The sequence below is a fragment of the Myotis nattereri genome (genome assembly GCF_964212035.1).
Source record: "Myotis nattereri genome assembly, chromosome: 7".
Taxonomy (NCBI): Eukaryota; Metazoa; Chordata; class Mammalia; order Chiroptera; family Vespertilionidae; genus Myotis; species Myotis nattereri.
The window spans coordinates 13,966,628-13,986,216 of NC_138082.1; the positions used below are offsets into that span (position 1 = coordinate 13,966,628).

Consider the following 19,589-nt stretch of genomic DNA (forward strand, 5'->3'; position numbering starts at 1 on the left):
AGGGCACAAATTTTCCTTTTGTAAATAAAATGTACATTTATAAAGGAAACTTCCATGTGCCAAAGGTATCTCCTTCTCCCTACCAGGAAGAGAACTCTTAACAACACTTATTAGTGGAGAAGGAACAGGCTAAACCTGAATAACAAACCTTGTTCACCAGACTTTTCATGGTCACCTTCTCATAACTTGCCTCCCCCACTCAGAAGTGCAGAACCTTTTTTCATTGTTTAGCTTAAGGTGGTGTGATGCTAAGGTTGGGCTTTATCCTACAGACAAGAATGGCCAATGAAGAATTTTAGGCATGAGGGTGACATATACATTTTGGAAGAGTCATTGGTGGTTGTGTGGAGGCAGAGTGGGAGAGAGGAGAGGCTTGAGTTGGGGAAACGAGTTAGGAAGTGATTGCAGTAGATCAGACCTATACTCAGACGGTAGCAGTGGCTGTTTGGGGAGGAGTTGCATGAAGACTTCTATTAATGTGAACTGGACACTAAAAATCAGATTCTTTATAATGTGGCTAACATCTGGAACAAATTTAAAATTATTAAATATTAGAGATTTACCTGCTGTAGATCTGTTAGTAGGTTTCTCAAAGTCCTTCGGGTCATACGTGCCCCGGAATCATAACCTCCCCTTTTATTTTCTGCATAGAGCTGAAAAAGAGCTAGATACATAAGGGAGAAAAGATCTTTACATTAAATTCATGCAATGTGTCTTTGAAGAGTATGTGCTTTGAATTCTAAACAGTGTATTTGTGGGTATGAAGGGGGGAAAAAACGAAAATTTCTCTTCTTGATTCTTTGCTTTCTATTTTGAAGGCTTCTAAGCTAGATAATTTGATAACTGCTGAAAACGCAATTTGCATTTCAACCCCTTGCTAATCCAGCACATCCATGTTGAAGACCAGGAGGTGGGTAAACGGCAATGTGAGGAGCGTCCCAGCCTCCAGCAGTTCTCAACCTGTGGGTCGCGACCCCTGAAAATACATCCTGCATATCAGATATTTACAGGACGATTCATAACAGTAGCAAAATTACAGTTATGAAGTAGCAACGAAAATAATCTTATGGTTGGGGGTCACCGCAACAGGAGGAACTGTATGAAAGGGTCGCAGCATGAGGAAGGTTGAGAACCACTGCTAGAGGAATAATAGCCACTGGTGTCAATTATCCCTACACAAACGAATGCCCAGGGTAACCAAGTTATGAATAAGTAGAAAGCACAGATCAACATCTTGAAAAATTCCAAGTTGGGCTGAGTATATGCCCAACAGGAGCCACGTGGCCAGGATATAGGAGCAGGTGAGGAAAATAATGTGTTGGAGATTTGGAGGCCATTGAATTTCAGACACTCAAAACTCCTGTGGGTCTTACCTCTGTATTTTGTAAGAGGGCTGTCCCCTGAGAGGGCAATCAGGGCAGCGGCTGCAGGTGTAAGCTTGAGAAAGCCGGTTCCCGTGCTGCATGCAGGGCAACAAATCGCAGAGACAAGAATGGGAAAGGCAGGGTGATTCTTGGTGAAGTGGCTTATAAAAAATGTAACTATTAACGGACGTTTCTGACGTGGTGTTACAAGTTCAAATCTTTCATGGTCTGCTTTCTTATATTTAGAATTTGACAAGATTAATAATCGAATTAAAATATTTCATTATTCATTCATTCATTCATTCATTCATGTGCTCAGCTAATATTTGCTGGGTGCCTCCTCTCTGCTAAGCACTGTGCTAGGCACGGGTGATCCAGGACTTCTTCCTGTCTCCACAGAGCAGGTAGTTTCGCTTCCTTAGGCTTCACATATCTGGAAACCAAACAGCAGAGACAAGGGCCAAAGGCAGGCAAAAGGAGCAAACATTTATGTATATAAAAACCCACCAGGTCACAGGCCCTCGCTTAGAGCCTAATCATCCTTTGCCACTGGCTTGGCCCCTGTCACACCTACAAAACAATGTGTTAAAAGCAGGAAGAGTGTTAGGGGCAGGCACTGATATCAGAAATGGCAATCAAAGCTTAATGTTTAAGGAGACTGCAATCATGAAGAAGTAACTTGAGAACAGTTTATATGTCATTTGTGCAATTAAAAAATAAATAATAAACTAGAAAGGGAAACACTGTAAAAAATTTGCCAGATGGTTACCTGTGCTTGCCTCTGTGAGGTAGGCTTTTGGGTGATATTTCTTCTTTATTCTTTTCTGTTCTTTCCAAGTGTATTATATTCACTACAATTTTTTTTACTATGTTTTTATTGATTTTTAGAGAGGGAGGAAGGGAGAGGGATAGAGATAGAAACATGGATGAGAGAGAAACATCATCGATTGGCTGCATGCCCCCTGCTGGGGATGGAGCCCCTAACCCAGCCATGCGCATTGACTGGGAATCTAACGGGTGACCCATTGGTTCCTGGGTCAATGCTTAACCACTGAGTCACGCTGGCTGGGCTCACTATGAATTTTTAGAAGTTTATTCTGAAAGATGAGGCTTGCTGGGAAAAAACAGAAAGTTCTTTTCTTGATTCTCTGCTTTCTATTTTGAAGGCTTCCTAAACTAGACAATTGGATAACTACTGAAAACACTATTCGAATTTCAACCCTTTGATAATTCAGCATAAAGTAAACAGAATGAAGTGAGACAACGAATGGTAGGCTCCAGAGCCAGGGAGACACCCAGAGAAACACACATCCCCGCGCGCGCGCACACACACACACACACACACACGCACACACATGCATGCACCCCCCCCCCCCCACTGACTCCAGGGCATGCATACTCAAGCCTTTGGCATGGTCTAAACTGGTGTATAAGTGCAATGAACTGAATGTTCACGTCCCCTCCCCAATTTCATAGGTGGAAATCCTAATCCCCAATGTGCTGGAATTTGGAGGTGGGACTTTGAGAGATGATGAGACCACAAGGAGAGAGCCGTCATGAGGTGGATTAGTGCTCTTAGAAAAGAAATCTCCCAGCACCCCCCCGGACACTTTTGCGATGTGAGGGCACAGAGAGTAGATGGCTCTCTCTGAACCAGGAAGCAGGTCCCCACAGACACTGGCTGGCACATTTCAGGCATTACTCTTCTGACAGCCAATCTGACTGTGGAAAAGTGCATCTGTTAGTAAAGCACCTTTATAACATTATTTCCTGGACATCCCAGCCTCCAGAACGGTGAGACATAAATTGTTGTTTTAAGCCACCAGCCTATGGTATTTTTGTTGTATTATCCCAAACAGAGTAAGACAATAGGTTAGCCATCCATACACAGGTTATTCAAACTGGCTCCATTTAAGAAACAAAACAAAATTAATAATTGGTTACAAAGAAATATGCAAGGAAATAAACTCTAGGGACTCAAAAGAAAAGTGTACGTTTTCGCATGCATACGTGTACAATGGCCCTAGCAGAGGGTGCGCATCGTCTCTAGAGCAGAAACGAGTTTGTATGAGAGAAGGAAGGTAATGTGGATTTCTTCCCCTTTTTGCAATCCAAGGGTCACTTATGTTGGTGAAGCTGATAAACGTGTCTTCTTCGTTGCCCTCCTGAGGGAGTAATACAAGTGTGGGAAACAAAGACGCCATCTTATACATCAAACCGTAAGCAAACATTAGACAGCACCAAATAGCCGATGACCAGTGGCAACCAAACCCTGCCCTTGAGGTCAGGGTGTGCCCTCTGCACCCTCACCTGTCATACATGGCCATGAGGAGGCTCAGGGTGAGTTCCGCAGCCCCGGGGTGCACCTGCCCCGGCTTCTCCCTGGCTCTCTGGAACAGCTCCTGGAGGGCCTGGAAAAGATGCTGCACAGAGAGAGGGCTCTCTCTCGCTTCCCAGAAACTCGGACATAGTAGGACGTGCTGAATCTGGGAACTGCCAATCAAGTCCACTGTAGAAAGCAAATGGAGAGTTGAGTCTGATTTTCTGATGGGAACAAAAGTCTTCAAGTAAAGCAAATGTCACCTGGTGTTTAATTAAGACTTCTTTTTTATGGTAGGCATTTCCTCGAAAGAAAATTAGGTATGACCATTATTTGGATGCGTATCTCTTGTGCATAATTCAAGCATTACTCTCCTGATAGCCAATCTGACTGTGGAAAAGTGCATCTGTTAGTAAAGCACCATTATAACATTATTTCCTGTGTAACCTCTAGGATGGTACTTTATAGAATGAAGTTGGGGGAAGAAAAAGTCTCAAATTCGAAAAAAAAGAATTTCCAAGGAATTTAGGACCCTCTAGTGAAAGGTTGGGGAAAACATTACTGTATTCTTTAAGTTGATTAAGCAAATTAGCTTTTCATGTTCAAATATTGTTCTTTCTTTCTACAGCCTAGTTTCAGAATAATAGTGTGTCAAAATGCGATTGTCTTGATTAAAAACCCAGTGATATTTATATAAGAGCAGTTGATGAATTTAAATAATTTTATTTATTGATTGATTTTTGAGAGAGAGAGAGGCCACAGTTTGTTGTACCACTTATTCATGCATTCATTGGGATTGAACCCGAAACCTTGGCATATCCAGTTGACGTTCTAACCAGGTTATACTGGGCCAGTAGAGGTTATACTGGTCCAAGGCTGAGCAGTTTTGAATTTAATATCAGACTCTTTACGTTCCACCTTTGCCTCAGTAATATTTATTATTATTTTTTAAATATATTTTATTGATTTTTTACAGAGTGGAAGGGAGAGGGATAGAGAGTTAGAAACATCAATGAGAAAGAAACATCGATCAGCTGCCTCCTGCACACCCCCCACTGGGGATGTGCCCGCAACCAAGGTACATGCCCTTGACCAGAATCGAACCTGGGACCCTTGAGTCCACAGGCCAACGCTCTATCCACTGAGCCAAACCGGTTAGGGCAATATTTATTATTTTTTATCTTGTTTCCATTAGTGTTATTATCTGAGGAAGGCACTAAATAAAACCAAAGTTGCTTATAAAAAATAATGGGTTATTTCCTGTATACTTTTATCACCTCTTAAACATTTTACGAGGCAATGAATATAAGGATGAATGAAATAGAACTAACCCTATGGCTTCTTACAGATGGAGGGTGACAGACAAAATTAATAAACACCCAATTGTATCATCGGAGAGATGTGGATGTTGGTGGTACCAAGAGCTGCTGGCACTTAAACTGCCTCAGCCTGTGAAATGATAAAACCCTGTGCTTTTCTCTGCTTCATAAATCAATCTCGCAGATAAGAAATCTAGCAAGTATAATAAAATATTTTTATTTGTTCTCTGGTGCTGCTTTTAAGGGCAGAGTCTAAAGAAGTGAGGAGTAGGTTCCAGGATGTAACTTTAATAAAACCCTGGCTGCAGGCTGCCAAACCTTTTATCGTTACTCAATCGCAGAGCCTATCGCCTCGGCCCGGCGTGCTGCACACGGGACGAGAGCTCTGTATTACAGCAACACAGATAGCACCGGTGTCCATTAATCTCACCGCAAGATTTATGCAGCGATGCGCCCCAGGCCCTGCCGCCTGGAACTCATAGCATGCTTTATCGCTGCATATGGGGCTTTTTTGCTTTCAAATTTTCATCTGGATATCTTTCCTGGAGTAGAACTTTTCAACTACTAATTTTGTGTCTTATTAATATTTCCCATGAGTAGTGTTCATATTTACTGTTTCTGATGCCAGGGATAATAAGTAGTACAAAAAGGAACGTCCTCAAATTACATTCTTTGTATCCAGGCAGAAATGATGGAGGCTTATATAAACGTTTGCTGCTAACTTTCTTTAATGGGAGAAATTCTCTAAGAAAATAGCAGAATGTGCCCATTCTGTCTTTTATTAATCCCTGGAATAACAAATACTAGTTACAAGTGATTTTATTTGTCTACGGTAGTTTTCCTTCCTCCCTTCCTTCCTTCCTCCCTTCCTTCCTTCCTTCCTTCCTTCCTTCCTTCCTTCCTTCCTTCCTTCCTTCTTTCTTTCTTTCTTTCTTTCTTTCTTTCTTTCTTTCTTTCTTTCTTTCTTTCTTTCTTTCAGAATCCCTGCTTCAAAAGACCCTTATACGGAAAGGCAGTATGGAAAATAGAGAAATACACTTGTTCTGGTTGAGGAGACGGTTTCTGGGTTTTCCTGGGTTGTCTATTATTCCTTTCCCACCTTGCTAACCCTTTCGTGTCCTACATCATACCCGAGCACAAACTGTTGTGAAGCACAATTTGAAATTCGTTGGTCTATATCACTTATTAGGCAAAGAGCAAAATATAAAAAATGTTCAACCTTTAGGAAAAATTTTATATATATATATATATATATATATATATATATATATATAATCTCATAGCTTCTTTTAGGTCTGATATAATAATGTCATAAATCATTTCACATAAAGTGATTTTTAAAAATGTAATACAGAATTTATTAGAAATCAGTAAGTTTAGGTATGCTGAATGTCTATTGCTTTTCACAGCCAAGACCCAATTTATTTCATGTTGGAGAATTTTTACAGGATAAATTTTTTTAATGTATTTTATTGATTTCAAAGAGGAAGGAAGAGGGAGAGAGAAACATCAATGATGAGAGGGAATCATTGATTGGCTGCTTCCTGCATGCCCCCTCCTGGGGATGAGCACACAACTTGGCATGTGCCCTCACCAGAATCATACTGTGACCTCCTGGTTCATAGGTCAACGCTCAACTACTGAGCCACGCTGGCCAGGCCAGGATAAATGTTTCTACAATATTTACTTTATTTTGCTTAGATAACAGTATCGGAAAAGAAAACCATAGCATTCAATCAGATCTAAGTTTAACACAAAAGAGCAGTTCACAGGGAATTCTCAACATAGTTTTAAAATTTATGGCCCAGGAATTATTCACCTGAACCTACTTTTACACGTTCAGAGAGAGAAGTACAACTTGAAAATGAAAATCTTATGAGGTAGAAGAAATTTAAAAATGTTAAATTTAAATCTACAAGTACAGATTTCTAAACTAACCTATTTTGTAATTTTATTTTGTGTTAATATTGGTATCCTGAAAAGGAAACCAACATATTTTTTTTTTTTTGCAGAAACAAAATAGGAAAAAAAAATCTTCATCCAAAAATCATTTTCTATTTCAGTCAGTGAAGCTACCCTTTGGTTGAATACACATGGTGTCCCCTCCCCCTCCATCTTCTCTGTTACAAGTGGAGGAAATGCACAAATGCAACCTCTGGAGTCTGACCTCACTCACATAACTTTTGGTTTGCTTTCTGAATTTACCATAGCGCATCAGGATCCAATTATTTCCAGTGTTTCAGAGAGTTCTACTTACGTTGACACGTGGTTTGCACAGATCGTAATTTGAAGGCTGTTCTATAAATGGAATTCTCAATACTATTGAGAGCATCTGTAAAGAAAACATGAAATAACATGGATAAATGATCATCTCATTAGACAAATCCCACATCCTGGAAGGCAGCCCTAGGGGTCATGTAGCCCCACTTTAGTTTGCTCTCTTTCCCATCTAGGAACAAATATTAATGGTCTACAGAATCTTAGGTTGCAGGGAACCCTAGACTCACCCTCAGAGTCCACCAACAAGTGAGGATTCCCCCACAAATCTGCCCATGTTTTATAGGAGGAAACAGCCTTATAAACAAATAGAATAAAAATCTCTTTGTAGCCCAGCCGGTGTAGCTCAGTGGTTGAGTGTTGACCCATGAACCAGGAGGTCACAGTTTGATTCCCAGTCAAAGCACATGCCCAGGTTTGGGGCTCCATCCCCAATAGGGGGCATGTAGGAGGCAACCAATCAATGTGTCTTTCTCATTGATGTTTTATCTCTCTCTCTCTCTCCCTTCTTATCTCTCTAAAAGTCAATAAAAATATATTTTTAAAAACTCAATGTAGAATATAACCTCAATTTTCTTAATATGTTCTAGTCATATATACACATATGTATTTATGCATATATAAAAAGCAATTCAAATGCTATCCATCCAATCATTCATTTAACAAATATTTATTGAGCTCTTGTTATATGGCCCTGGCATGATTCCAAGCCCTTGAAAAATAGCAGTTAACAGATAAAAATCCCTGCCATGTGGAGCTTAATTCTTAGTGGCATTCACCAAATTGTTAATAGTGGATATCTCTGGGTGCTTGAATTCTTAGTGTTCATAGTTATTTTCTTTCTACTTGGTGCTATTACCTAAATTTTTGATAAAGACCTATATTATTTTTATAATTAGGAAAGAGAAATTTAAGAGAAAGAATGAGAAGTGAAAGCCAGTGAAACCAGGAGATAACAATAGTAAAAAGGCCGAGGAAGATGAGTTTCAGAAGGTAGAGACAAGCCAATAGTTCAGTATCTGGAAGCCACAAGGACATCAACTATGGGCTAAATATAGCCTGTTTTTTTTTTTATGATTAACTGAGTGGAGAGAATGCTTCAAGGTGCAATTACCGAGATCAGAGCTAGGTTTGGCAGAGATCTCTGTGTCCAGTCCTGACGGGGAGTCTCATGTCTTTAAGTGGACCCCAAAGCCAAAGACAAAAAGTATAGCAAGTGAGGGTCACAATGCCATGTCAGACCAGATGCTCTGACCACTTCAGACCAGATGTTCAGGATAAAAACCTTAGAACTTCTGTCTGTCTCACAGGGATGGCTTCCCAGACTTAGCTCACTGTCAGTTTCATGCCAAGCCACAGTGACTTGATTTTGGTTTGGAAAAGGATGCCTTGCCCTTGAATGTTGTGGAGTAAAGTTCTATCTGTTACACATTTGGGTATTGAGGACCAGGCACTTTGCTCCACCCTGGACTGGGTCAGACCCATCCTGGAGGCGTTGGAGCCTACCAATGCCTCTGCCTGAACATACATTGATTCAATAATCAATCTATGATTATGAGTCAAAGCACCCACTTCAGGTGAATGTGGGCTGTGCCTGAAAATGCCACCAATACAAGCAATCTTGTTTAAAAAGCTCCACTTTTTTTTTTCTTTTTTTGAATAGGTGCCCCTATATAAAACACTACAGTTCATTCTAAATCTTCTGTCATTTAATGTATCCTTATTTTTAAAACATACTTTCTTTTCAGATAAGAGTCCAAACGTAGAGCATAGGAGAAGTGAGAAACATCTCTGCTCTATGTCGGAAGTAAAACAAATTGAGAAGAGAGATAATAATAGTCTGGAAATACTTTACAAAAGTGCAATGCCTGATATTATTTTTCCCTCCTAGGAACTGGCCCATTCCTATGCTCTCAGATGTATTAAATGAATACAGAGAATCAGTAAACTAGGGATCTTGCCGGTTCCCAGATGCTATTCTTGGAGGAAAAGCAACTCTGTAGCTGCTCTACCATCTGGCCCCTCGCCCTCTGGTCAGGCTCTGTTCTGCAGCGTCATCTCATGAACTTATACAGCATAGCATGGCCGGCTGCGATACAGCAGCACGTGGAAAGCAATGCACAGCCCAGGCGCTTCACCACCAGCCCAGCTTCCTCAAGGCTCCCCACCCCCTCGTTGGTGGGAGGAAAAGATTGCTAGACATACCAGGCCCAAAGCTATGAACAAAGTACTTTTAGATGCTTACAGAAATAATACATGGTCTTGTTCATGGGAGCATTTTGACTGGGAAATGTGTTTTGCTTTAAATGATTCTTTTTTTTAATATTTGAAATTTTTATTGTACTAATATATATAATATAAAATTTGCTATTTTAACAATTTTTAAGTGTACAATTCAGTAGCATCAATCACATTCACAATGTTGTGCAACCATCATTCTTTTTTTAAAATCTTTATTGTTCAGATTATTACAGTTGTTCCTCTTTTTTTCCCCTATTGCTCCCCTTCACCCAGTTCCCACCCCACCCCATGTCCTTACCCCCCCATTGTCCTCATCCATAGGTGTAAGATTTTTGTCCAATCTCTTCCTGTACCCCCCACACCCTCTTCCCCCCGAGAATTGTCAGTCCACTCCCTTTCTATGCCCCTGATTCTATTATATTCACCAATTTATTCTGTTCATCAGATTTTTTTATTCACTTGATTTTTAGATTCACTTGTTGATAGATGTGTATTTGTTGACACTTTGTTGTTTATAATTTTTATCTTTACCTTTTTCTTCCTCTTCTTAGAGAATATCCTTCAGCATTTCATATAATACTGGTTTGGTGGTGATGAACTCCTTTAGCTTTTTTTTTTGTCTGTGAAGCTCTTTATCTGACCTTCAATTCTGAATGATAGCTTTGCTGGGTAGAGTAATCTTGGTTGTAGGTTCTTGCTATTCATCACTTGAATATTTCTTGCCACTCCCTTCTGGCCTGCATAGTTTCTGTTGAGAAATCAGCTGACAGTCGTATGGGTACTCCCTTATAGGTAACTGACTGTTTTTCTCTTGCTGCTTTTAAGATTCTCTCTTTGTCTTTTGCTCTTGGCATTTTAATTATGATGTGTCTTGGTGTGGTCCTCTTTAGATTCCTCTTGTTTGGGGTTCTCTGCACTTCCTGGACTTGTAAGTCTATTTCTTTCACCAGGTAGGGGAAGTTTTCTGTCAATATTTCTTCAAATATGTTTTCAATATCTTGCTCTCTCTCTTCTTCTGGCACCCCCATAATTTGGTTGTTGGTATGCTTGAAGTTGTCCCAGAGGCTCCTTACACTATCTTCATATTTTTGAATTCTTTTTTCTTTTTGCTTTTCAGGTTGGGTGTTTTTTACTTCTTCGTATTTCAAATCTTTGACTTGATCTTGGGATTCTCTTGTCTGCTGTTGGATCTCTGTATATTATCCTTTATTTTAGTCAGTGTATGCTTAATTTCTGATTGGTCCTTTTACATATCCTTGAGGGTCTCACTAAATTTCTTGGAGGTTTCTAGAAGGTTCTTGAGTAACCTTATAACCATGGTTTTGAATGCTATATCCAGTATTTTGCTTTCATCCATTTCTTTCATTTGTGACTTGTTTCTTTGTCTCCGCATTTTGTTTGCTTCCCTGTGTTTGTTTCTATGTACTGGATAGCTGCTAAGTCTCCTTGAGTTGATAAAGTGGCCTTGTGTGGTTGGTGTCCTATATGGCCCAGTGGCTCAGCCTCCCCAGTCACTGGAGGTGGATACTCTTGGTGCACCCCTTTGTGGGATGTTTGCACAGTCTTGTTGTGGTTAACCCTTAATTGCTGTTGGTATCACTGGGAGGAATTGACCTCCAGGCCATATGGCTGTGGTGACCAGCTATGTCTACACTGGAAGATCTGTTGCACAGGAGACACCCTTATGGGGCAGGACTTGCTTCAGTAGGTCTTTAGTGCTCACTGAGTCTGCCCCTTGAGTGTGTCTCTTATGGATGTGAAGAGTTGTAATCTGTTATCATCTCCAAGGAGGTGCAAGGTCAGCCACTGTCTGGGGCTGCCCAGCAGGAGCTAAAGAGACATCTTCAGATTTCTTCTTCTTTGTATGGGGTTTGGAAGTGCCCATACAAGGCCAAGATGTAAAGCAAGGCCACTGCTGCTGTCAGGTAGGGGGCCTTTTTTTGGAATCTCTGGGGCTCTCTGACCCAGCTGCAGTTTGTTTTAGGTGAAAGGACAGGCCATTCATATGCAAAAGCCGATGTACACAGCTTGGGTGGGGTTGTAAATTGGGTGGAGTGGGGTTTCTTGGAATCACCAGGGTGGAGCAAACAGCAACGGCTTCCCTGAATCAGAGAAGTCCCTGGTTCTCTGTGTCCTGCGCACCTGTTCAGGAACAATGATTGCTGGGAGCACCTCTAAGAGTAAGCTGCCCTCATGTTTATGTCCCAATGCCAGACAGTCCAGTTTCTTTCTGTATGTGTCTGGGTCCCCCAGAGTTTCGCCCATAACTGGAGTTCGGAGCAAGTGGGAGCTTGTATCTCCCTCCCAGTTTAAAGAACAGCACATCCAGGTGCCAGCACTTTCCATGCCTCTGCACCTCTTACCGGTCTCAGTGCGCCTTCTTCACCTCTCAAGTTGTGGAACTTCCACTCAGCCAGTTTTCCTGCAGTTCTGGGTGGTAGTTGTTCTGCTGTTTAGTTGTAATTTTGATGTGGTTGTGAGAGGCAGCAAATATAGGTGATTACCTATGCTGCCATCTTGGTTTCTCCCTGCTTTAAATGATTCTTAATTTTGTTTAGCCAAATCAATATGTGTCATTTTCTACAGATACTAAAAATATAATAAAATTGCTTTCAACTGTCCATCATCTACTTTGATGATCCAGAAATAGGTATTTTAGGTCAGTGGTTGTTAAAATGTGATCCCAGATGAGCAACATCAGTATCACCTGGGAATTTGTGGAAATGAATTCTTGGACCCCACCCTGGACCAACTGGGACACTAACTCTGTAGGTGAAGCCCAGCATTTCAACCAACCCTGCCGGTGATGCTGGCACACTAAATTTTAAAAACACATCTTTAGAGACAGAGAATTTGGCTTTGAATACATTATTTACTATTCTGTGTTAAGCTTATTTATATGAGGGTCTAAATTTGGGAAACCCAAAGATAATTTGAATTACTCAACTTGTTGTTTTAGATAAATAACTTGAGTTATTATAGAATTTTATATAGAACAAGTAAAGTTAACAATCTAAATTTTAGCTAGGGGCTGCAACTAGACCCACCAATAAAAATGTTCTAGACCAGTTTGGGCCTAAGCTGGCATTCAGATGTGTTAGAAGAAAAGGGAATTGGTCCCCCCACATTCGTTTATCAAATATTCACATAATGATATCTGTGAGATCTTTCTCCGAACCTTGGGCCCACATAGTATTGGGAACTTAACCCCTGACATGGAAATTTCTACAGTGGTATCATTTTAACAGTAAATTATGAGAATAATTTAAAAATAAGCCACTTCTTGTAATTAAAATGTAATTATATTGAGACCAAGTAATTTGTTAAATTATTTGTGTGCTTTGGAGACAATAGACCAAGTATTCTTAAATATGAATTTCTGTTTAGAAGAAACAGTCTTTTAAATCACGCAATAGTCTCTTTTTTCAGCCAGAAATTTGCCAAATGTCTACTCTGCTGCAACTCAGAAGTCTGAAAATACACCTGTGCCTAATTTTGTTTACAAACTATGCTCAGAAACTTGACAAAAATGCTCACCTTGATTGTCTGGGTCCATTTCAGGAGTTTCTTGGAAGGGTGGATGGCAAGAGGTTCCTCCTAACTGAAAATGAAGCAATATTTTAAGCAGAAGGTTTTGCAATGGAAGCATGAGGGTAGGGGAACAAACAGGCAACTAAAAGTCATTTCACCTGTGGAACAAGAATGTGAGGTGTTTAGGAAGACTCTATAGACTCTACAGCAGTGATGGCGAACCTTTTGAGCTCGGCGTGTCAGCATTTTGAAAAACCCTAACTTAACTCTGGTGCCGTGTCACATATAGAAATATTTTGATATTTGCAACCATAGTAAAACACTTATATTTTTGATATTTATTTTATGTATTTAAATACCATTTAACAAAGAAAAATCAACCAGAAAAATGAGTTCACATGTCACCTCTGACACATGTGTCATAGGTTCGCCATCACTGGTCTATAGTCTCCTGGGAGGGAAAAAATAGGACCATAGTGGTAGAAGCTTTTCATACAGGTCACACTTCTGGAACTTAGAGCGATAACTCAGAAACTGAGACCAGCTCCTGAAACTAATACCATGACTACTTAGAACTTTCGAGGCATTATAATTTCAAGAGTAAACTGGATCCTTACTTCAAGAAAAGGTAGTTTTACTTGAATTGTGAAGGACAAAATTAACAATTCTACATATTAAATTCCTGGCAAATATTATATTCATTTAAACACCTTATCACACAATTCTACTTGTAGAATTTAGTCAATATTTCATTTTAAAAAGAGTAATAAATTAGCTAGCTGCTGTTTCATGTTGTAACTATTGTTCAAACTCAATATATATACACAGATACGTATATATGTTTGCTTTGAACCAAAAAATGGGCTATGCTGTAAAAAAAAATTATACAATTCTTAAAGAAGATATTTCTTAACATGAGCAGTTGAAAACTGTTTTAAAAAGTTGCCTTATAATCAAATTTAAATAGTACTATCCCCCCTTCTAGGGAATGAATTAAGGGCAAATTATTGGACAGATAAATCGGATTTTACAAAGAGAGAAACTAAAGCAAAAACTGATAACATTTGTTCTTTAAAAATACCATAGCAATAGTGACTGTAGATTTGTCAAAACTAGGAAAGTTTCAAATACATTCAAGTAAAATTTGTTTGGAAAGTCATATTAAGTGGGATCAGGTAAGAACGCCTCTTGGTGCAGAAATGCTCCCCTGAGCTCTTCCTGAAGCCCCCAGGCAGGTGGAGAAGGACCCAGCCTCCTGTCCCGTCAACATTACGGTGGAGACACAATCTCCCTGTCTCCACCCCAGGCCCTTACCTTTTTCGTGTCCTTGAAGAAGCATCTTAGTCAAACATTCTGCATACATTACTCCGATGTGGCATTCCCAGTGAGAGAGGACGTCTTGCCCCGGTGGCCCAGCAATTGCATGCAAAACAGTGACATTGAATGTACACTGTGTTTAAGGGCTCACAGGCGTGCATTCATTAGTAATAAAGATCTTGAATAATTTAGTACCACTCCAACATCTCTGTTTCCGTATTAATTTCATGTGTAGGAGAGTCAAGGAAAACTTCTGGGTGCTATGGAGGGCAGCAGTTACCATAGGGCTTAGAAACAGAAAGAGGGGCTCTCCATCCCAGGGAGCAGGCTCCTTCCTGACCATCTACGTAAGAGTGACCTAGGACTGGAGTCTAATTTTTAAAAAACACATTTTTATTGATTTTAGAGAGGAAGGGAGAGGGGGAGACAAAGATAGAAACATCAATGGTGAGAGAGAATCATGGATCGGCTGCCTCCTGCACACCCCACACTGGAGATTGAGCCTGCAACCTGGGTTTGTGCCCTGTCTGGGAATTGAACCATGACCTCTGGGTTCATAGGTTGATGCTCAACCACTGAGCCATACCAGCTGGGCTGGAATCTAGTTTTATATGATTAATTTGATTAATTCTTTTACAAATACAGAGGTACTGTCACACATTTTAAGAAGGCACCAAATGTAATGCAAACTTTCCAAAGGATAATAATAATTTGTTACAAAGGTACATTTCCTCATAAGTTTTAAGTATAATCTAAAAATGTATTTTTTAAGAAGTTTGGATTGTGATTAAAAATAAACATGTTCTAATCCTAATGGAGTTATAAACAAAAACTTCTCACATGAACCAAATGTATTAGAACTTTATCACTAATGTCTTTAGGCTGCCAAGGAGGTAGGGAGTCAATTTTAATATGTGTTTCAAAAAAGTTAGAACTCAAAGCACAGGCATAATACTAATGAGTGGTACCTGGAGACCCAGAATGTCTGTGAGTCTTTGGTCCCAGTGGAGGCACTTAAAACAATAATGATAAATAGTACCTGGCAGGTGTGGCTCAGTGCTTGAACATCCACCTATGAAACAGGGCACATGCCCTGGTTGAGCCCTTGGTCCCTAGTAGGGGGTGTGCAGGAAGCAACTGATCAATGATTCTCTCTCATCATTGATGTTTCTCTCTCTCTCTCTCCCTCTCTCCCTCTCTCTTTTTCTCTCCCTTCCTCTCTGAAATCAATAAAAATATTAAAAAAATAATAATGATAAATGGTCACTAATCTACTCTAGAATGTCCCATAATAAAAATCTGCTTTGAAAAATGAGTATGATATCCTAGCATAGCTAATCCATTCTTTATTTGTGAAAAGTATTAGAATCACAGTATTGGTATCTTAAAAACGGAAAGGTGGGACACTAAAAAGATAAAAATATATTAGTAATGAGGCAAAACGAGGTCAAGTAGAGAGGGCAAAATAATTGATTGCCTTTCTCTATATAAATCTATTGATTTTCTGGGAGCAGGTAAGAGAATGTAGCAAGACAGCAAGGCTATCTCACATGAAATGTATATCTAAGCTAAGTGCTGCAGACTCAAAATTGAAATCATCCTTAATTTTTTTTTGTATTTCATTATAACTGCATCAAGATATATCAGAGGTACTGGCAGCAGAGGGAGGTTGGGATGCTTTTCTGAGTGCTGCCCTGTTGAGAGGTGAGCAGATTTCCGGCAAAGGCTCAAGAATCTTGATACTAAAAATGATAAAAATAGAGCAATTATAATAATACTAGAGGCCCGATGCATGAAATTCGTGCAAGAGTAGGCCTTCCTTCCCCCAGCTGCCCTCTGGCACCTGGGACCCAGGTTTCCCTGGCAGCCCTGGCTTCATCCAGAAGGTCATCTGGTCTAATTAGCATATTATGCTTTTATTATAGACTAGAGGCCTGGTGCACAAAAATTTGTGCACTCAGAAGGGGGGGTCCCTCTGCCCGGCCTATGCCCTTTTGCAGTCTGGGACCCCTCGGAGGATGTCCAACTGCTGGCTTAGGCCTGCTCCCTGGGGGATCGGGCCCAAGCTGGCAGTCAGACATCTCTCTGGCAGCTCAGCAGCCTTCGGGGGGTGTCCACTTGCCAGCAGGGAGCAGACCTAAGCTGCAGTTGGACATCCTTAGTGCTGCTGAGGAGGCAGGAGAGGCTCCCGCCACCACCACTGTGCTGGCAGCCATCAGCCTGGCTTGTGGCTGAGCAGAGCTCCCCCTGTGGGAGCACACTGACCACCAGGGGGCAGCTCCTGCATTGAGCATCTGCCCTCTGGTGGTCAGTGTGTGTCATAGTGACCAGTTATTCCCAGTCGTTCTGCTGTTAGGGTTAATTTGCATATTACCCTTTTATTATATAGACTAGAGGCCTGGTGCATGGATTGGGGCCAACTGGTTTGCCCTGAAGGGTGTCCTGGGTCAGGGTGGGGGTCCCGCTGGGGTGCCTGGCCAGCCTAGGTGAGGGGCTGATGGCTGTTTGCAGGCTGATCAAGCCCCCCAATGGGTCCCTCACCCCATGGGGGTTTGGCCAGCCTGGGTGAGGGGCTGATGGCTGTTTGCAGGCTGGCCACAGCCCCTTCAGGATAGGGGTCCCTGCTGGGGTGCCTGGCCAGCCTGGGTGAGGGGTTGAGGGCCGTTTTCAGGCTGCCCCAACCCCCTTCAGGGTGGGGGTCCCCACTGGGGTGCCTGGCCAGCCTGGGTGAAGGGCTGATGGCTGTTTTCAGACTGACCAAGCCCCCTGGCGACTGAAACTCCCAGCCTTTCCTTTTTTTTTTTTTATTCGCTCCAGCTCTGTGGCCATGGTGACTGGAAGCAGGTATCTGGGGTTCATTTACCTTCTATAATTGAAACTTTGTTGTCTTGAGAGGAGGCAGCAGCTGGCCAGGAAGCTTGGCTTCTTCCATCACTGGATCAACCAAGCCTCCTGCTTGTTCCAGCTCTGTGGCTGCCAGCTATCATCTTCGTTGGGTTAATTTGCATATAGTTGCTCTGATTGGCTGTTGGGCGTGGATTAAGGCATAGCAAAGGTACAGTCAATTTGCATGTTTGTCTTTTATTAGTGTAGTGTAGATGTTGTAGTAAAAGTTATGTAAATGTCTCTCTCTTTCTCTTTCTCAAAATATCTTACTGTACGGTACCCTGTATACAGCTTCTCACTAAAAGGAAGCCCTTTTAAGCTCCTCTGTGGCCAGTCCACATTGCCAGCATCACTATCTTGCACTTGGGGCCATTATGAAGTCAGATGAGGGTTACTTGAACACCGGCCATGGGACACCTGGACAGTAGATTCAATAAGTGAAAAGCTACTAAATGACAAAGGGGGATGTGGGGGTTGTGTATACAGAGTGGAGACTGAGGACAAAGGGTGATTCATGTCCCTGATGAGCTGGAGCAGGATGGTTTGAGATTTCATCATGCTACTCAGAACGGCATGCAATTTAAAACTTACAAACTGCTTTATTTCTGGAATTTTTCTTTTAATATTTTCAGACCACAGTTGACCACAGGTAACTGAAATGTTGGAAAGTGAAACCATGGTTAAGGGGAGGTGGGGGGCTACTGTTCTTTACTCTTGATATGATTCTGTGCTGTATATTAATCTAGGACAGATGTGTGGTCGTAGGTGTGGTGATTAAGATCAATTTGCTCTGTTCTCCTAGGGGAGGCTCTCCTAGAGCCTCCTGGTCACCCTACAGTGGTTCACAGATACATAGTTCATGTTCATGCTGGGAAGTACAGCCGGCTGGGGATGGGCTCGATGTTTCCCAGCACCCCTGAAGAGGAGAAACACTGCCTTCATCTCTCTCTTCCTAGATCCTTTGGGGGTCAAATGACCCTTTCACAGGGGTCGCCTCAGACCATCAGAAAACACATATATAATTACATATTGTTTTTGCGATTAATCACTATGCTTTAATTATGTTCAATTTGTAACAATGAACTTGGGGGTCACCACAACATGAGGAACTGTATTAAAGGGTCGTGACCTTAGGAAGGTTGAGAACCACTGTCCTAGATGCTCACCTATTGGAGAAGCAGCTGATGATCTGATTGGTCAGGGCTGGACCTCCACTGGGAAGAATGTTGCTCACCCAGCAGCAGAGCCACTGCCTTGAAAGGGGTTGTGTGCCCATGGCTGTAGTCTCTGCTCCAGCACTCCTGACGTGGGGAGCGGAGCAGGAAGCTCTGCTTGGATTTCACGGTCTGAGTCACACTTCCACCGAGCTCCATTTTAGCATGAAGAAGCCCTGCAGGTTGAGGGGCAACGAGCACATGCCCCGCTGTGTGTAGAGCACCTGGTGTCGTCCCACCCAGTTCTTGTTCCTGTGCTCACACTCCTTTGGTTGAGGTCCCCACCCGGAGAGGCAGGGGAAATAGGATTAGGGCACAAAACCCCAACCAAAGTCTCCAACACAGACAGACCTTAGGGTTTCTTCACAATAACAGCCAATGAAGTGCTGACTTTGAAAACAAGCAAATGTTAGTCATGGTTTGGAATCATGATAGTCAGAAGCAGCACTGAAGTTTCAGAAAGTCAGGTGTAGCTTAAGACCTTTTACAAACAACAGAGAAAGCTCAGACATCGGCAGTTTTTACAGGACTCCTGGGCTTTCAAAATGTCCCCATTGGCATTTGTAAAGGGTTCCATTAGCTTAAAAAATCCACGAGCATATTGGTTTGACTACTACTGCTTTAATTTTACTGTAATTTTTACTTAAACCATGCCATGCAATTATATTGTAAGAATATTATCCTTTTCTTTCAAAATCGAGGCCACATCTAGTGTCACAAAACAGAAACCTATTCAATCTAAGCTAAAGTCAAACTGTGATTTATTGTAAAGATCATTAAACCAAGCAAATCCAATGCACACCAGGCCTTACAGGGGTGGTGAATTGGCCAGCTCTGCAGGGCTCACAGGCAGAACTCAGTGGTCTTCTCTAGTTCACTACCATTACCATCACTCACACACCAACTTACTCATCCATTTTTCTTAGGTCCTTTTTTTTTTTAAGAGTAAGAAGAAATCTGATTGGTTCTCCTTGAAGAAGGTGTGTCTATCCTGGCCCAATCATTTGAGGCCAACACGACAAGAAAATCTGAGCAAATATGGCCTTCCAGGCCCATATTTTAGGTACCACCTGCAGGAGGAAGCAGGTTCTCTTGGAAGGATGTACAAGCAGGGACACAA

General features: G+C 41.5%; 1 protein-coding gene across 1 annotated transcript in view; it reads right to left on the bottom strand.

The window, feature by feature from the left end:
- DYTN (dystrotelin) overlaps nt 1–13,077 on the bottom strand; it is a gene marked incomplete at both ends in the record, with an annotated part of 46,851 nt that extends 33,774 nt beyond the window's left edge. The window contains 5 exons of the mRNA XM_081095991.1: nt 564–664; nt 1,374–1,459; nt 3,675–3,873; nt 7,261–7,335; nt 13,059–13,077. Coding sequence (XP_080952117.1) covers nt 564–664; nt 1,374–1,459; nt 3,675–3,873; nt 7,261–7,335; nt 13,059–13,077 — 480 coding nt within the window. The remainder of the gene's footprint in view (nt 1–563; nt 665–1,373; nt 1,460–3,674; nt 3,874–7,260; nt 7,336–13,058) is intronic.
- Between the last annotated feature and the right edge of the window lie 6,512 nt (nt 13,078–19,589).